The sequence below is a fragment of the Podarcis raffonei genome, chromosome Z (assembly GCF_027172205.1).
Source record: "Podarcis raffonei isolate rPodRaf1 chromosome Z, rPodRaf1.pri, whole genome shotgun sequence".
NCBI classification, from domain to species: Eukaryota; Metazoa; Chordata; class Lepidosauria; order Squamata; family Lacertidae; genus Podarcis; species Podarcis raffonei.
In genome coordinates, this window is record NC_070621.1 from 21,617,970 (window position 1) to 21,631,941 (window position 13,972).

General features: G+C 43.3%; 1 protein-coding gene across 1 annotated transcript in view; it reads right to left on the reverse strand.

The window, feature by feature from the left end:
- Window positions 1–13,972, reverse strand: part of LOC128406958 (heat shock factor protein 3-like) — a 56,962-nt gene that overhangs the window by 23,754 nt on the left and 19,236 nt on the right. Inside the window, exons 2-3 of the mRNA XM_053374856.1 lie at window positions 2,948–3,056; window positions 730–857 (exon numbers count right to left, since the gene is read on the reverse strand). Of these exons, the coding sequence (XP_053230831.1) occupies window positions 730–857; window positions 2,948–3,056 (237 nt within the window). The remainder of the gene's footprint in view (window positions 1–729; window positions 858–2,947; window positions 3,057–13,972) is intronic.

A 13,972-nucleotide genomic window follows, 5' to 3' on the forward strand; every position in this document is an offset into this window, starting at 1 on the left:
CTGGGGACGAGAGGATTGCCCCAACAGGTCAGAGGAGCCCCCTCAGAGATGCAGAATGATGGCACAGTGAAGAACCTGCCCCCACGCCGGTCCAGAAGCAGCAAGAGAACTAGGCTGCTAAGGCCAGCTAAAAGTTATTGACCTCTGACTATTCAAACAACAAGAGCCATCCTTGCAAGACTATTGCACAGATGAGTGAAAACAGTTGGAAGCCTTGAACATTACTTGGAATCCGTATATTTCAGCCTATATAACCAATATATATTTCAAATAAAATACTGCAATTTCTTAATAATCTTAGAAGGCAGCATACAAAAATGACTGTTATATATGGCCAGTCGCAGTAAAGTTCAGGCTTCCTCAGCCTGGCCCCTTCACACCTTGAAGGATAACAACTCCCATCATCCTTGACCATTGGCCATACTGGCTAGGGCTGATGGGAGCTGGAGTCCAAGATGTCTGGATGGTACCAGGTTGAGAAAGGCTGGTCAAGCCTATATACCCAAATAATCTGAAGGTGATGGGGAATCAGTCATGCATTGCGGCAACAATGAGGCATCTGTAAGCTCTGCTATGGAGGCTTATTGGCAATGCTGCCCCTCACACACACACACACACACACGCACAAGCAGGAATCCTGTGTGTGGCACCAACATCACTGTGGTTGCATTTAAGAGCTAAGGTCTTCACCAGGTTGTGAACGGGGGGCGGGGCGGGGGGGGACAATACCTTCCGTTGGATGCTCGCCAGCAGTTCAGGTTTCCCTTTTTTGAACTGTGGGTGTTGATACTCCATGGTAGGGTTGTTGAAAGTGAGCATTGTTTCATTTCTCATTGACGTTACCTTCTTGAAGCCATCTGTGAAGGGATTAAAGGAGATGAATGCTCTTTAGTTTCTCCTCCCAAGAGGCGATATGATTCTAGATCTGTTCACCTTCCTTAGTAAGAATATAACAATATACCAATCCATGTTCAAGGTGTTGCTACTGGTATACAAAGCCCTCAACAGCTTGGAACCAATTTACCTGCAAGATTGCCTTGCCCCACATAAGCCTACTCAATGGCTTCAATCTGCAGAACTGGTACTTTTACAGGTGCCATATAACACCTGTTCCACATCTGCAAGAACTTGATCTTTTTCTTGCGGTAGCACCTATACTTTGGAACTCCCTGCCTATTGACATCAGGCAGGCCCTGTAATCTTTTTGGCACCTGCTAAAAACATTTTTGTTTAGACAAGCCTGTCCTTACGTTTAAAAAAAGCTGATGTGTGTTTTAATTTGTTTTTAGTCTATTGCTGTTTTAACTTTTCAAATGTCTTAAATTATTCATTTTTCTTACTGATAATTTTATTGTTTTATCCTTTTTGTAAACTGTGTTGAGTTTTTGTCTTCACTTTTTTACAATCAAGCAGTGTTTCAATTTTATGAAATAAATAACAACACAGAATAAGACACCTGAAAACATACTTTTCAGAGAGAGGAGGGCCATGTAATTGAAACAAACCTGCCCATGGTCATTTCTTCTGACCAATGATTATAGAAGGTAAACAGGTAAGGGAAGCGGGAAGCAACGAAGGGAACCACACCTGCCACTCATCATGCCCTCTAACAGCAAGAACTGCAGCATCTTGGCTTGCTTGTTTTGATTGTTGTTTTAGTACCATCAAGCAAAGAGTTGTGTGGCACCTTCAGGACCAACAAATTTATTATGGTGCAAGATTTCATGGACCACAACCCACTTCATCAAATACACCTGACCAGGGCCACAGGACTCTTGAGGGTTTTTCTGCAAGAGACTAGCATGGCTACATCTCTAGAAACTGATATTACTTGTGGTGCTTTTAGTTAGTTCATCCATGCCCTCCTATTCCCCGCTTCCTCTAAGGAGCTCAGAACAGCACACAGAGGTGGTCCTACCCAGCCTCCCATGTTACCCTTGTAGCAGCTCTGCAAAGCAGATTGGGCTGAGAACACCTGACTGTCCCAAGAGTGTCTGAGAGGCCCTCAGTGAACTTCACAACAGAGTGGTGAAACACTATTCCCCTTCACTTCTTTTAAGCCACAAGTCTAAATTTCAAAAGAGGAGGCGATTAATGATGCTGGATAAAGACAAGCTTCATCCACGAATTATGCCACCCATGTTCCAAATTGTGACACCTCCTGCCATCCCCCTGCTTTGTTTCAAGACCAGGAAACTCTTATTGTGTCCAACTCAACAATGCCTGCACTCTTTCCCGAGATCATCTCTTCATTTTAGCTAGAAATCGGTATTTCAATACAAGAACATTTGTTGAGGGATATGGGACTATTCTCTACCCCACCCCATTTTAAAGTTATCTTTAATCTTTAGGGCAGGGCTTTTCAAAACATTCCCCTCACAGGAAACCCTCTTCACAGCAATGCATCACAGAGGATACTGTGCATCGGAATATGCTTCACTCTAAAACATGCAACAGAGAAAGCAGTTGTTGCCTTCAATTCTTGTAATTGATCTAATTCTACTTGAAGCCTAAAAAACTACTTCTGTTGAAAGACTCATTGTTTTATTTTTCCTCTTTCTTTGTTTCTTCCCCCTAGTGGTGATGCCTCAGACTAGGCCTTGCTCCCTGCACCTGAGCTTTAAGCAATATAATCATCAATTGAGAGAATTGCTGCTGTTGCCTCCAGCACTAGTGGCCAACTCACATGAATCTTAAGAGTTGTGCATTGACTAATTATATCCTAGTTAATTGGGCATATCAACTGTTGGAATGATAGGCTTAAAAAAAAATCTGGAATAACACCTACTAGGAACTTTTGGAAAGGGATGTTTAATTGTTCCACAATTTCAGTTTTGTTCAACTGATTTTTATTTAGAGAACAGTTTTGGATCATTTGTGTTTATAATGTGAACTAAGTGAAAATCATGGACAGAAAACAGTAAACACACATAGATCTGGTACTTACACAAGTTGAGCTGACGAATGAAGCTGGACAAGTTGTTGTGTTTGAAGTATTTTGGGAGCAGCTGAGATGCAAACCTTTGCTCATCCAAGATGCTAACTTTTTGCCCATCCTAGAAGAATTAAAGGTGGGGAACAGCACAGTAAGGAAGAGCAGCAACAAATCTGAGCTTCCTACATATTAAACACACAAGAAGTGCTATTGTAAGAGCCATTGTGGAGACAGGAGGAAGTATGCCACAATGCCTAATGCTTTAGGACTACATGAAAAAAATCCTAGATTTGATTTTTCACACTCACCAATTCAGTAGGTTGTGGTCAAGCTCCCATCCTCTTTTGCATAATCTTAGAGCAGCGATGGGGAAACTCTGGCCCTCCAGCCATTGTTGGACTGAGACTACAACCAGCCCCAGCCAAGGAGCAGAGAAGACAGGAGCTATAGCCCAGCAACAGGTCCCAGAAAATGGCAACAGGTCCCAGAATGGTGTATGGAACAGGCACGTAAAGAGTCACTTAGCTGGGGTGATTAAAGGATAGCAGCCAAACAATCACACATAAACTGGAAGATATTTGGGTTCTTTTCATGGTTTCAGGGTGCTGATGTGCCTAACACAGGGCAGGGAGGTTTGGCTAATAACTTATGTGGACTTATTAACAAAGGTTTGGATTGGATAAGAAAATGCTCAGCAAGACTGATTCCCATTACCGGCCCCACTGCAAGTAGCTGTTTGAGATTCCCACTCAAATGATGCAAAACAGCTGTAAGCAGGGGTGGAGGAAGGGGGTGCAGTGGGTGCGGTCTGCCCCGGGTGTCACCACTGAAGGGAATGACAAAATGCTGGACGGCACTCACTGTGGGGCCTTCAGCATGCCTGAGCCACACGTCTCATGGGATAGACATGGTGGCTTGGGTGTGCGCAGGCTCCGCACTGCCCAAACGGTGTAGGGCAGCTGAGTCGGAGGACGCAGGCAGACTCCGGAGGCCCCGTGGTGCACCCCGCCCCTATTGGCGGCGTGCCCTGCCCCTGGGTGCGCTGCCCCAGGTGCCCGAGTGGCTTCCTTGACAGCTGTAAAATACTAAAAGGAAAAAATAGTATCTTTAAGGGGTAAAGTTTTGAAGCAGCATATACAATACTTTCTTGCAGCCTGAAAGTGTTGTTTTAAGAAAAGGGATACATGCTGAATAAATCTTAAAAAGGGCTGGGGGATCAATTGCTACATCATCCAAAAACAGTTAAAAGTCCACATCATGCTAACAGTTTCGTAACAGGTGACATGGCAATATATTGCAATTCGTGATGTCTTTGTGTGCTGTGTAAAAATCATGATGTGGGGAAAACTGAAGCAAGTCATTGCTTTTCTCCTGATTCCTGTTGCCCCTGTTGCTTTGGCACCTCAGCTCTCTCCTGCCTCTTGCAGATGGGAGCGATCCACGAGAACAGGCGCTGAAGAAAGGAGCCTACCCGGAAACTTTCCTCAGTAATATTGAGGCCATGAGCTTCTTGTTTTTAAGCTCAGAGGCCAGGCTGGTAGGTGATTGAGGGAGGCCTCCGATGCAGGAAGCCCATTATGTCTAGCCGCACAAAAGCTGTCATGTGGCTGTCCAGCCCTGCCTTTTGAATAACTGCTGCCCTCAGCTGGGGCTTCCTGGGAAGCTGCTGCTAGTCCTGGAGAAAAATGAACTGGGGTTAAAACTTTTGAGTTAAATAAAATAAAACTAAAACTTGGCCTGTTGTTTAAGCCTCCTTCCTCACTGGTCCCCTTCTCTCTCTCTCTCTCTCTCTCTCTCTCTCTCTCTCTGTGTGTGTTTCTGTGTCTCCCTCACTTCACAAAATTTGCTCCCCCCCCTTGATTATGTAATTAAACTTTTAGGAAACAATATCTCACCTTACCTGTTAGCTATGCTACTGTTTACTTCTACAGCCTTACTTTTAGAGAAAAAGTGCAAATTTTAAAATTATCTGTGCTATGAAATAACAGCTGCAGCAATATGTGAAAGGTAAGTAAATATCTTGTCAGTTTTATGACCCTAAGTAATGCCGAGTAAGTGCTTGCCCAGCTTTGGGAGGGAGAGAAGGGTTCTAGGACCCTGCAAGAACCGTACACCTTCCTTCCAGAGCCAGCCTTCTTGCTCAGTGCAGGATTGAGAGTGGTGCCAGCATTTTCTCTGCACAGGGTGCCAAATTAAGACGATCCCCTTGGGGGCGCTAAAGAGCAGACTCGCAAGGCCACCATGTTATGAAAGATCACAGAGTGCCTCCATTTTGTCTGGCTTTTGGAGAGGGCGGTGCAAGGGTTCTGGGTTATGCTAGAGCCCTGGCACTGCCTTACATAAGCTGGAAACCTAAGAAGTGCTTGCCCATATTTGGGAAGGAGGGAAGGACTCTAGGACCAAGGGGTGACAGCAGTAAGATCTATAATAGAGAAAATCCCCTTGAGGGCGCTAAGCATTGGGAGCAGAAAAATAGAATCATAGAACTGTAGAGTTGGAAGGGACCCTGAGGGTCATCCAGTCCAACCCCCTGCAATGCAGGAATATGCAGCTGGTCCATATGGGGATCAATTGTGCAACCGTGGCATTATCAACACCACACTCTAACCAACTGAGCTATGCAAAGTCCACCCATCTTATTTGTCTGTGGTTGGGCAGCACGAGTGCTCTTTTCCCAAAGACACCTGTCGCAATCACAGTTCTGCACAGGTAGGCGTATGGGGAGAAGTATAAATAAATGAAGAATGAGTTTCCTCATCTCTCCATTTGTTTATTTATTCCCCCACATGACCTAACACCCTTGCAAGAGCAGAAAGTGATTTCCACCTCACCTCCGAAATTGCCCCCCTCCTCTTTGCTGCCCAACACTGTGCAACACATAGATGTGTACCTGTGTCTCCCTCATTTCTGTTAGGCAACATTCACGTTACCTTTGAGAGGTAGAGTATGAATTACTTATACAACTTTAACTCTGCAAATTTAAAAGTTATCTGCAAAAGATGAAGTGGCACAAAATTACAAAGATCCACGTGGGAGCACTAAATAGCCTCTGACAGGCGGCCATTTTATGAAAGATTACGGAGTGCCTCCATCTTGTGTGGCTTTTGGAGGGCAGTGTGAGGGCTTTGGGATGCTGCCATAGCATTGGCACTGCTTTCCCTAAGCCAGGAGCCTGGCAGTTTTTCTGCTCATGGAAGAGAGCTGAGTTGCCACAAAATTAAGAAGATACACTTGGGGACACCAAATATTCCATTTTTGAAAGCTGCCCCCTTTTCAAAGCCAGCTAAACCTGATGCAATAGCAGTTTTGCACAGGTGTGTGTATAGGGTGGGTGTGAGAGAGAAATCAATGAAGTGTGTTTTTTCTCTGCTTACTATTTGTTTCTCCACCTCTTGACACCCTTATGCATGGCCTCCCAAATCCCCCCCCCCCACGTTACTGCAAAACATACAGATGTGTACTTCTCTCTCTCTCGTCTATTAAGGAACATTCTCTCACCTTATCTTTGATATCTATGCTACTATTTCGGCAACTTTAACTTAAGAGAAAATGTGCTAGGCTAAAATTATCTGTACTGTGACATAAAAGTTGAAGCAATATGTTAAAGGTACTTATTTCAGACCTTGTGCAATATCAATATATCACGATGTTTAGCTATTGACTTATCGCGATCTTGAGAATCGCCCAGCTGTACTTGCAGCCCTTTTAATTTCTGGCTTGTGTTCATGTAGGATGCTCATTTCAGTCTGTCAGTCTCCATGCCTTTTTCACATAGCAGAACCACATCTATTATCTAATACATGACAGGTATTCTTCCCGAGATACTTAACACGGTTTCCAGTCCATTATTGCTGTTCTCTTGTTTACACAGTGCTATGCTATCTCAGTCATTCACAAATCCTAAAAGCACTTCTAGTGGTGGAACACAAAATCACATAAATACTTCATTGAAGAACAAGGTAAAGCATCTACACATCACTAGTTTTGTCAGGGCAGGATGCTGGAGGACAAAATCTGAGGAAAAAATGAATAAAGTCCCCAGCAAAGTATGGGGCTGCTTACCTGACTTTGGGAAGGTGGTGGTGGTGGGGCTATGGAATGCTGCCAGAGCTCTCCTGGCTGTCAGTAAGCGCTTGCCAAGCTTTGGGAATGCTCCAGGAACTTGCCAGAGTGAGGGACCCCAGAAAGCCTCCATGCTCAGTGCAGGATTGACAGCAATGACAGCTGTTCCTCTGCACAGGATGCCAGCCAAGGTGACACAAAATTAAGAAGATCCACTTGAGGGGTGGTAAATAGCGGACTCACAAAGCCACCATTTTGTGAAAGATCAGAGAGTGCCTCCATTTTGTCTGGCTTTTGGAGAGGGCGGTGCAAGGGCTCTGGGTTTTGCTAGAGTGCTGGCAGTGCCTTACATAAGCTGGAAACCTAAGAAGTGCTTGCCCATATTTGGGAAGGAGGGAAGGACTCTAGGACCAAAGGGTGATAGCAGTAAGATCTATAATAGAGAAAATCCCCTTGAGGGCGCTAAGCATTGGGAGCAGAAAAATAGAATCATAGAATCATAGAACTGTAGAGTTGGAAGGGACCCTGAGGGTCATCCAGTCCAACCCCCTGCAATGCAGGAATATGCAGCTGGTCCATATGGGGATCAATTGTGCAACCGTGGCATTATCAACACCACACTCTAACCAACTGAGCTATGCAAAGTCCACCCATCTTATTTGTCTGTGGTTGGGCAGCACGAGTGCTCTTTTCCCAAAGACACCTGTCGCAATCACAGTTCTGCACAGGTAGGTGTATGGGGAGAAGTATAAATAAATGAAGAATGAGTTTCCTCATCTCTCCATTTGTTTATTTATTCCCCCACATGACCTAACACCCTTGCAAGAGCAGAAAGTGATTTCCACCTCACCTCCGAAATTGCCCCCCTCCTCTTTGCTGCCCAACACTGTGCAACACATAGATGTGTACCTGTGTCTCCCTCATTTCTGTTAGGCAACATTCACGTTACCTTTGAGAGATAGAGTATGAATTAATTATACAACTTTAACTCTGCACATTTAAAAGTTATCTGCAAAAGATGAAGTGGCACAAAATTACAAAGATCCACGTGGGAGCACTAAATAGCCTCTGACAGGCGGCCATTTTATGAAAGATTACGGAGTGCCTCCATTTTGTGTGGCTTTTGGAGGGCGGTGTGAGGACTCTGGGATGCTGCCAGAGCCTTGGCACCGTCTTCCCTATGACAGAAGCACAGTAAGGGCTTGCCCATCTCTGGGAAGAAGGGAAAGGCCATACCAGAGTCCTGGAAATTCCTGCCCAGAGCCAGAGTGGTACCAGCAATAAGACCCAAAATAGGGAAGATCCCCTTGAGGGCACCAAAAATTGGCCTCAAATTATTACCAATGTCTTTGGGAGGGCAGCGTGAGCGCTCTGGGATGCTACCGCTTTCCCAAATGCAATAGCAGTTTTGTACAGGAGGGGAGATAAATAAATGGGGAGTGGGTTTACTCCATTCCCCTTTTATTTATTCATTTCTGGGAGGCAAGGTGTTAATCACTTCCTGCTCTTCCAAGGGTGTTGAATAAATGAAATGTTGAGTGTAGTGGGTTTAGCAATACATGAAAAGTAAGTAAAAATCTATCAGTTTTCTGTCACTAAGTAGCAGCAGTTGCCAAGACATTACTCCGTTTGCCTCTATGTAGTGCAGGCCTTATTCCAGACATTGTGCAATATCAGTATATCACAATGTTTAGCTGCTGATCTATCACGATGTTGAAAATCGTCCATCCCTAATTACAGCCCTTTTCCTTTCTGACTGTGTTCATATAGGATGCTAATTTCAGTCTGTCAATCTCCCTGCCTTTTCACACAGCAGAACCGCATCTATGATCTAATACATACCGCCTTCTTCTCAAAACCCAGTAACCCCTTGCCCAGCTTTAGGAAGGAGAAAAAGAGCTTTCCTTGTTGGGTCGAATTGCAGTTATAAAGATGAATGTATTGCCTAGAATGTTATTTTTGTTCCAAACTTTGCAGATTGTGGACAAGATGGACTGTTTCAAGAAGTGGCAAAAAGATATTTCCAAATTTGTCTGGCAGGGCAAAAAGCCCAGAATAAAATTTAAGATATTAACTGATGCAAAAGAAAGGGGGGGATTTGCCCTGCCAGACTTAAAACTTTATTATGAATCAGCAGCTTTCTGTTGGTTGAAGGAATGGCTACTACTTGAGAACACAGATATTTTGGATTTAGAAGGGTTTAATAACATTTTTGGGTGGCATGCATATCTGTGGTACGACAAGGTTAAAGCCCACAAAGCTTTTAAAAACCATATTGTCAGGAAAGCATTATATAATGTCTGGATAAAATATAAGGATTTGTTGGAAAATAAAACTCCTAGGTGGTTATCTCCAATGGAGGCGAAGGCCGTGAAAAAACTCAATATGGGGCTGAAATGGCCGAAATATTGGGAAATTGTGGAACAGGAGGGGGACAAATGGAAATTACAGAGTTATGAGAAATTAAAAGATAAAGTGCGTGACTGGCTTCATTATTATCAAATAATGGAGGTCTTTAAGTCAGACAGGAAAAATGGCTTCCAGGTGGAAAAATCAAAACTGGAGACAGAATTGTTAGAGTCCAAAACTAAGAATTTGTCAAAAATGTATAACTTGCTGCTGAAATGGAATACACAGGATGAAACAGTTAAATCAGCTATGATTAAGTGGGCACAGGACATTGGTCATAACATTATGTTTGAAGACTGGGAACGGTTGTGGACCACCGGCATAAAGTTCACGGCGTGTAACGCCTTAAAAGAAAATATTATGAAAATGATTTATAGGTGGTACATGACCCCAGTCAAACTTGCTAAGATTTACCACTTGTCGGACAATAAATGTTGGAAATGTAAAGAGAATGAAGGTACATTCTTTCACCTCTGGTGGACGTGCCCAAAGATTAAGGCTTTCTGGGAGAAGATTTATAATGAAATAAAAAAGGTATTTAAATATACCTTTCTGAAGAAACCAGAGGCCTTTCTCTTGGGGATGGTCGGCCAGTCGGTGCTAAAGAAGGACAGGACATTCTTTATGTATGCTACAACAGCAGCAAGAATACTCATCGCGAAGTATTGGAAGACAGAAGAACTACCCACCGTGGAAGAATGGCAGATGAAAGTTATAGACTATATGAGACTGGCAGACTGGCAGAGATGACCGGCAGAATCCGAGACCAGGGAAAAGAGACAGCGGAAGAAGATTGGAAGAAATTTAAAGACTATCTTAAGAAACATTGTAAAATTGTGGAATGCTAAGACGTTGTGGATTTGGAAAATATGAGGTTGTATGCTGTAACCATTATGCAATATGAAAAGAAAGGTCAAAATTATTTATTAGAAATTAGGGAGGGATTTGTTGATCAAAATTAATTAGGGATTGGAATGCAGTAAGGGGAGGTATGAGGAGGTCGGGAAAATAAGTTTTATGAAAAAAAGGGTTTGAAATTATACATGTGGTGTTTTTTGTGTTTTGTGTGTGTTTATGTTTTTGTTTTTTGTTGTGATTTGTGTCTTTATAATGTGTGAAAAGCTAATAAATATCTTTTAAAAAAAAATAGGAAGGAGAAAAAGGCTCTAATATTCTGCCCTGGACATATTCATTCCCCAAGCCAGATGACTTGCTCTGCTGCAGTGCGGGATGAAGAGCCATGCGAGCAGTTTCTCTGCACAGGGTGCCAAGCCGAGGTGGCGGTAAATTACAAGGATCCACTTGGGGGTGTCAAATAGCCCCACACTAATGCCATTTTATGAAGGATTATGCAGTGGATCCATTTTGTCTCACTTTGGGAGGGTGGCCCTCCCTAAACTATAAGTGTGGCAGTTTTTCTGCACGGTGAGCAGAATAGAGGTGCTGCAAAAATGAGAAGATCCACTTGGGGGAGCCAAATATCAGCTTCAAAAGATTACCAAAGTCTGTCTTGTCTTATCTTATCTTATCTATCTATCTATCTATCTATCTATCTATCTATCTATCTATCTTATCTATCTTTGGGATGCTACCCCCTTTGCAAAGGCAGCTAAACCTGATGCAATTGCAGTTTTGCACAGGTGTGTGTATTTGAGGGGGGAAATAGAGGGAGAGTGGGTTTCCTACAGCTTTATGCAACAGCTATGCTACTAATTAGTTTTACAACTTTAAACCTTTACAAAGGGGTGTGACATTCGCAGGGAAACCAAAATGCTTGTTTGCAAAGCTATTGTACTACCAACCTTACTGTACATTTGTGAAACATGGACCACTTATAAACGCCATCGCCAACTCCTCGAAAGATTCCATCAACGGTGCCTCCGAAAATTTTTACACATCACTTGGGAAGACAGGCAAACTAATGCCATTGTACTGGAAGAAGCAAAGATCACCAGTGTTGAAGCAACGTTTCTTCAACATCAACTTTGTTGGATTGGTCATGTTGTGCGGATGCCTGATTATCGTCTTCCAAAGCAACTACTCTATTCCTAACTTAAAAATGAAAAGTGTAATGCTGGTGGTCAATAAAAGAGGTTTAAAGATTCTCAATGCAAATCTTTAAAAAAATGTAGTATAAACATCGACAACTGGGAAACACAGGCCTGTGAGCACTCCAGTTGGAGAACAGCCATTAACAAATGGAAGACAATCTTACTCAGCTACGATTGATTGCCTAAGAAGAAGTGGTGGTGGTAGGACAAATAAATGGAGAATGGGTGGGTTTCCTCTGTAGTCCATTCATTTATTTATTTACCCTGCACCACCTGACACCCAAACCTTCCTGGGGCCCTTGGAAGAGCAAGAAGCCATTTCCACCTCGCCTCCCCAATCGCGCCCCCATGTTGCTCCCCAACATACAGATGTGTCCTTGTGTTTCCCTCATGTCTATTAGTGAACATTCACTCACCTTACCTTTTATTGCTGTACTACTAATTACTTCTAGAGTTTTAACTTTGGGGGGGAAAGTGTTAATAAAAAATTATATGCACTATAGAATCACAGTTGTAGGAATATGTGAAAGATAAGGGAAAATCTACTGGTTTTATGCCACTAAGTACTAGCAGCTGCTATGACATTATTCCATTCGCCTCTACATAGCTCTATACTTATTTCAGACATTGTAATATATAAGTATATTAGAATGGTTAGCTGCTGGTATGCCACAATTTTGAGAACCAGACATTGCCCAGCCCTACTTGCACTACTTTTAATTTCTGACCTGTGTACATTTCAGTCTGTCGATCTCCATGCCTTTTAAATTAGCAGATTCTCAACTATGATCTAATACAGGGCATGTAGGACCTTCTTTTCTTGTAGGGCATATTCCTTCTGAGACACTTAACACTGTTTGCAGTCCAGGGACTTCCGGTCAGCGCCAGCGACTAATGGCGGGTTCCCTCTGAGCTCCGGAGGGAACCGGCTCTGCAAAGTCTGGGTCTGGCCGCTGCGGCGAAGCGGAGACCTGAAGAAATCACAGGCGGTGAAGCCTGTCAACGTGGAGACTCGGCGGGCTCCATTTGCGCCCCCCCGACTGCAAAGGAGCCTTTTTAAAGGCTTCTGAACGGAACGGGGGTGAGCGGCGAGGAGCTGAGAGTCGTCTACCCTCTTCGCAGAGTGAAGCCGCAAGCCATGGTCGGAGAGCGCTGATTCCTTTCTGGACAATTGGGATTTAAAGCAACTACCCATGAGTAGGAGCAAGAAATTAACATTAAAGAAAAAGTGACTTAATTAGGTACCGAAACGGGAGAAGTATAAACAGGAAGTCTGCTTCTCCCGGCTTGTAAATAGAGCAAAGCAAAGAGATTGTAAAGCTGTAAACCTGAAAGACGTCTTTTAAAGACTCCAAATTCACCACCAAAAAAGAAGTATCCCCCTCCTGTTTGCAGGGGTAGAGGGGAGAATTTTGAGCATTAATTACCTGCAAGGATAGAAAGAAGTAAAAGTTATACCTGCTGCCTCTAAAACCTGGGAATGGACTGCTTTTGACAGCTGTCAACGCTTTAAGGGTAAAGAATACTGATATTCTGCGAAAGGATACAATTGCTTTCTGAACGGATTTGGACTAAAAAGTAACTTTTAACTGAAACTGTGGTTTTTTAAGGGACAAAGGGGATCTATAAGGACTATATTTGTTGCAACTGAAGTTGGAAGTGTGTCCCCCTAGAGGAGATTATGTTGTAGCAAGTACTAAGCCACCAAGCAACTGAGCCTGGAAAATTCCTTTTCAAAACAAAGTTACTAGGCATGAGACTGACCTTGGACTGTGTATGGAAGTGCTATGGCAGATGAGAAAGGGAAGATAGAGCCAACGCAGGAAAAAATTCTCAGGTCTGGTAGACAATACAAAACAGACATTGCTCAGCAGAGAAGGGCCTCAACATCCGGAGCAGTAGGCACAGCGGGAGCTGCGGCTTCGCAAGTAAAGCTAAAGGCTATGTCATCACAAGACCTACTGGCTCAGGCACTTAGTAAAATTAATGCATCTCTGGAAAATTTAGCTAAACAGGTTGCAGAGACAAATAAACAGGTTGCAGAGACAAATAAACAAGTAGCTGAGGCCTCAGTAAAAATTGATTTGAACACAAGTATAAATGAACTGGGAAAGAAAGTCAACTCTAATACACAGACCATTGAAAAATTATTGGAGGAATCGGCCTCGTCTCGGAAGTTAGCTGAGGAAGCTAAGGAGATTGCAACTGCTGCCCAGGAGAAGATACCACTGGTATATAAGAAACTTGAGGACCATGATTTGACATTGTCTATGATTGAATTACAAGGGAAAGAGAGGAATTTAAGACTCAGGGCAGTACCGGAAAGTGAGAAAGACAACCTGGTAGACTTCCTCACAAAGGAATTTACAGACTTTTGGCAAAAGGACCTGGGGAAGGAAGAATTTAAGATAGTGAGTGCATTTAGGATAGGTAGAAGACGAAGAAAGAACAGAGCAAGAGACTGTTTGATTACTTTAAGAACAAAGGAAGAAAGAGACAAAATCTTAAATGTACA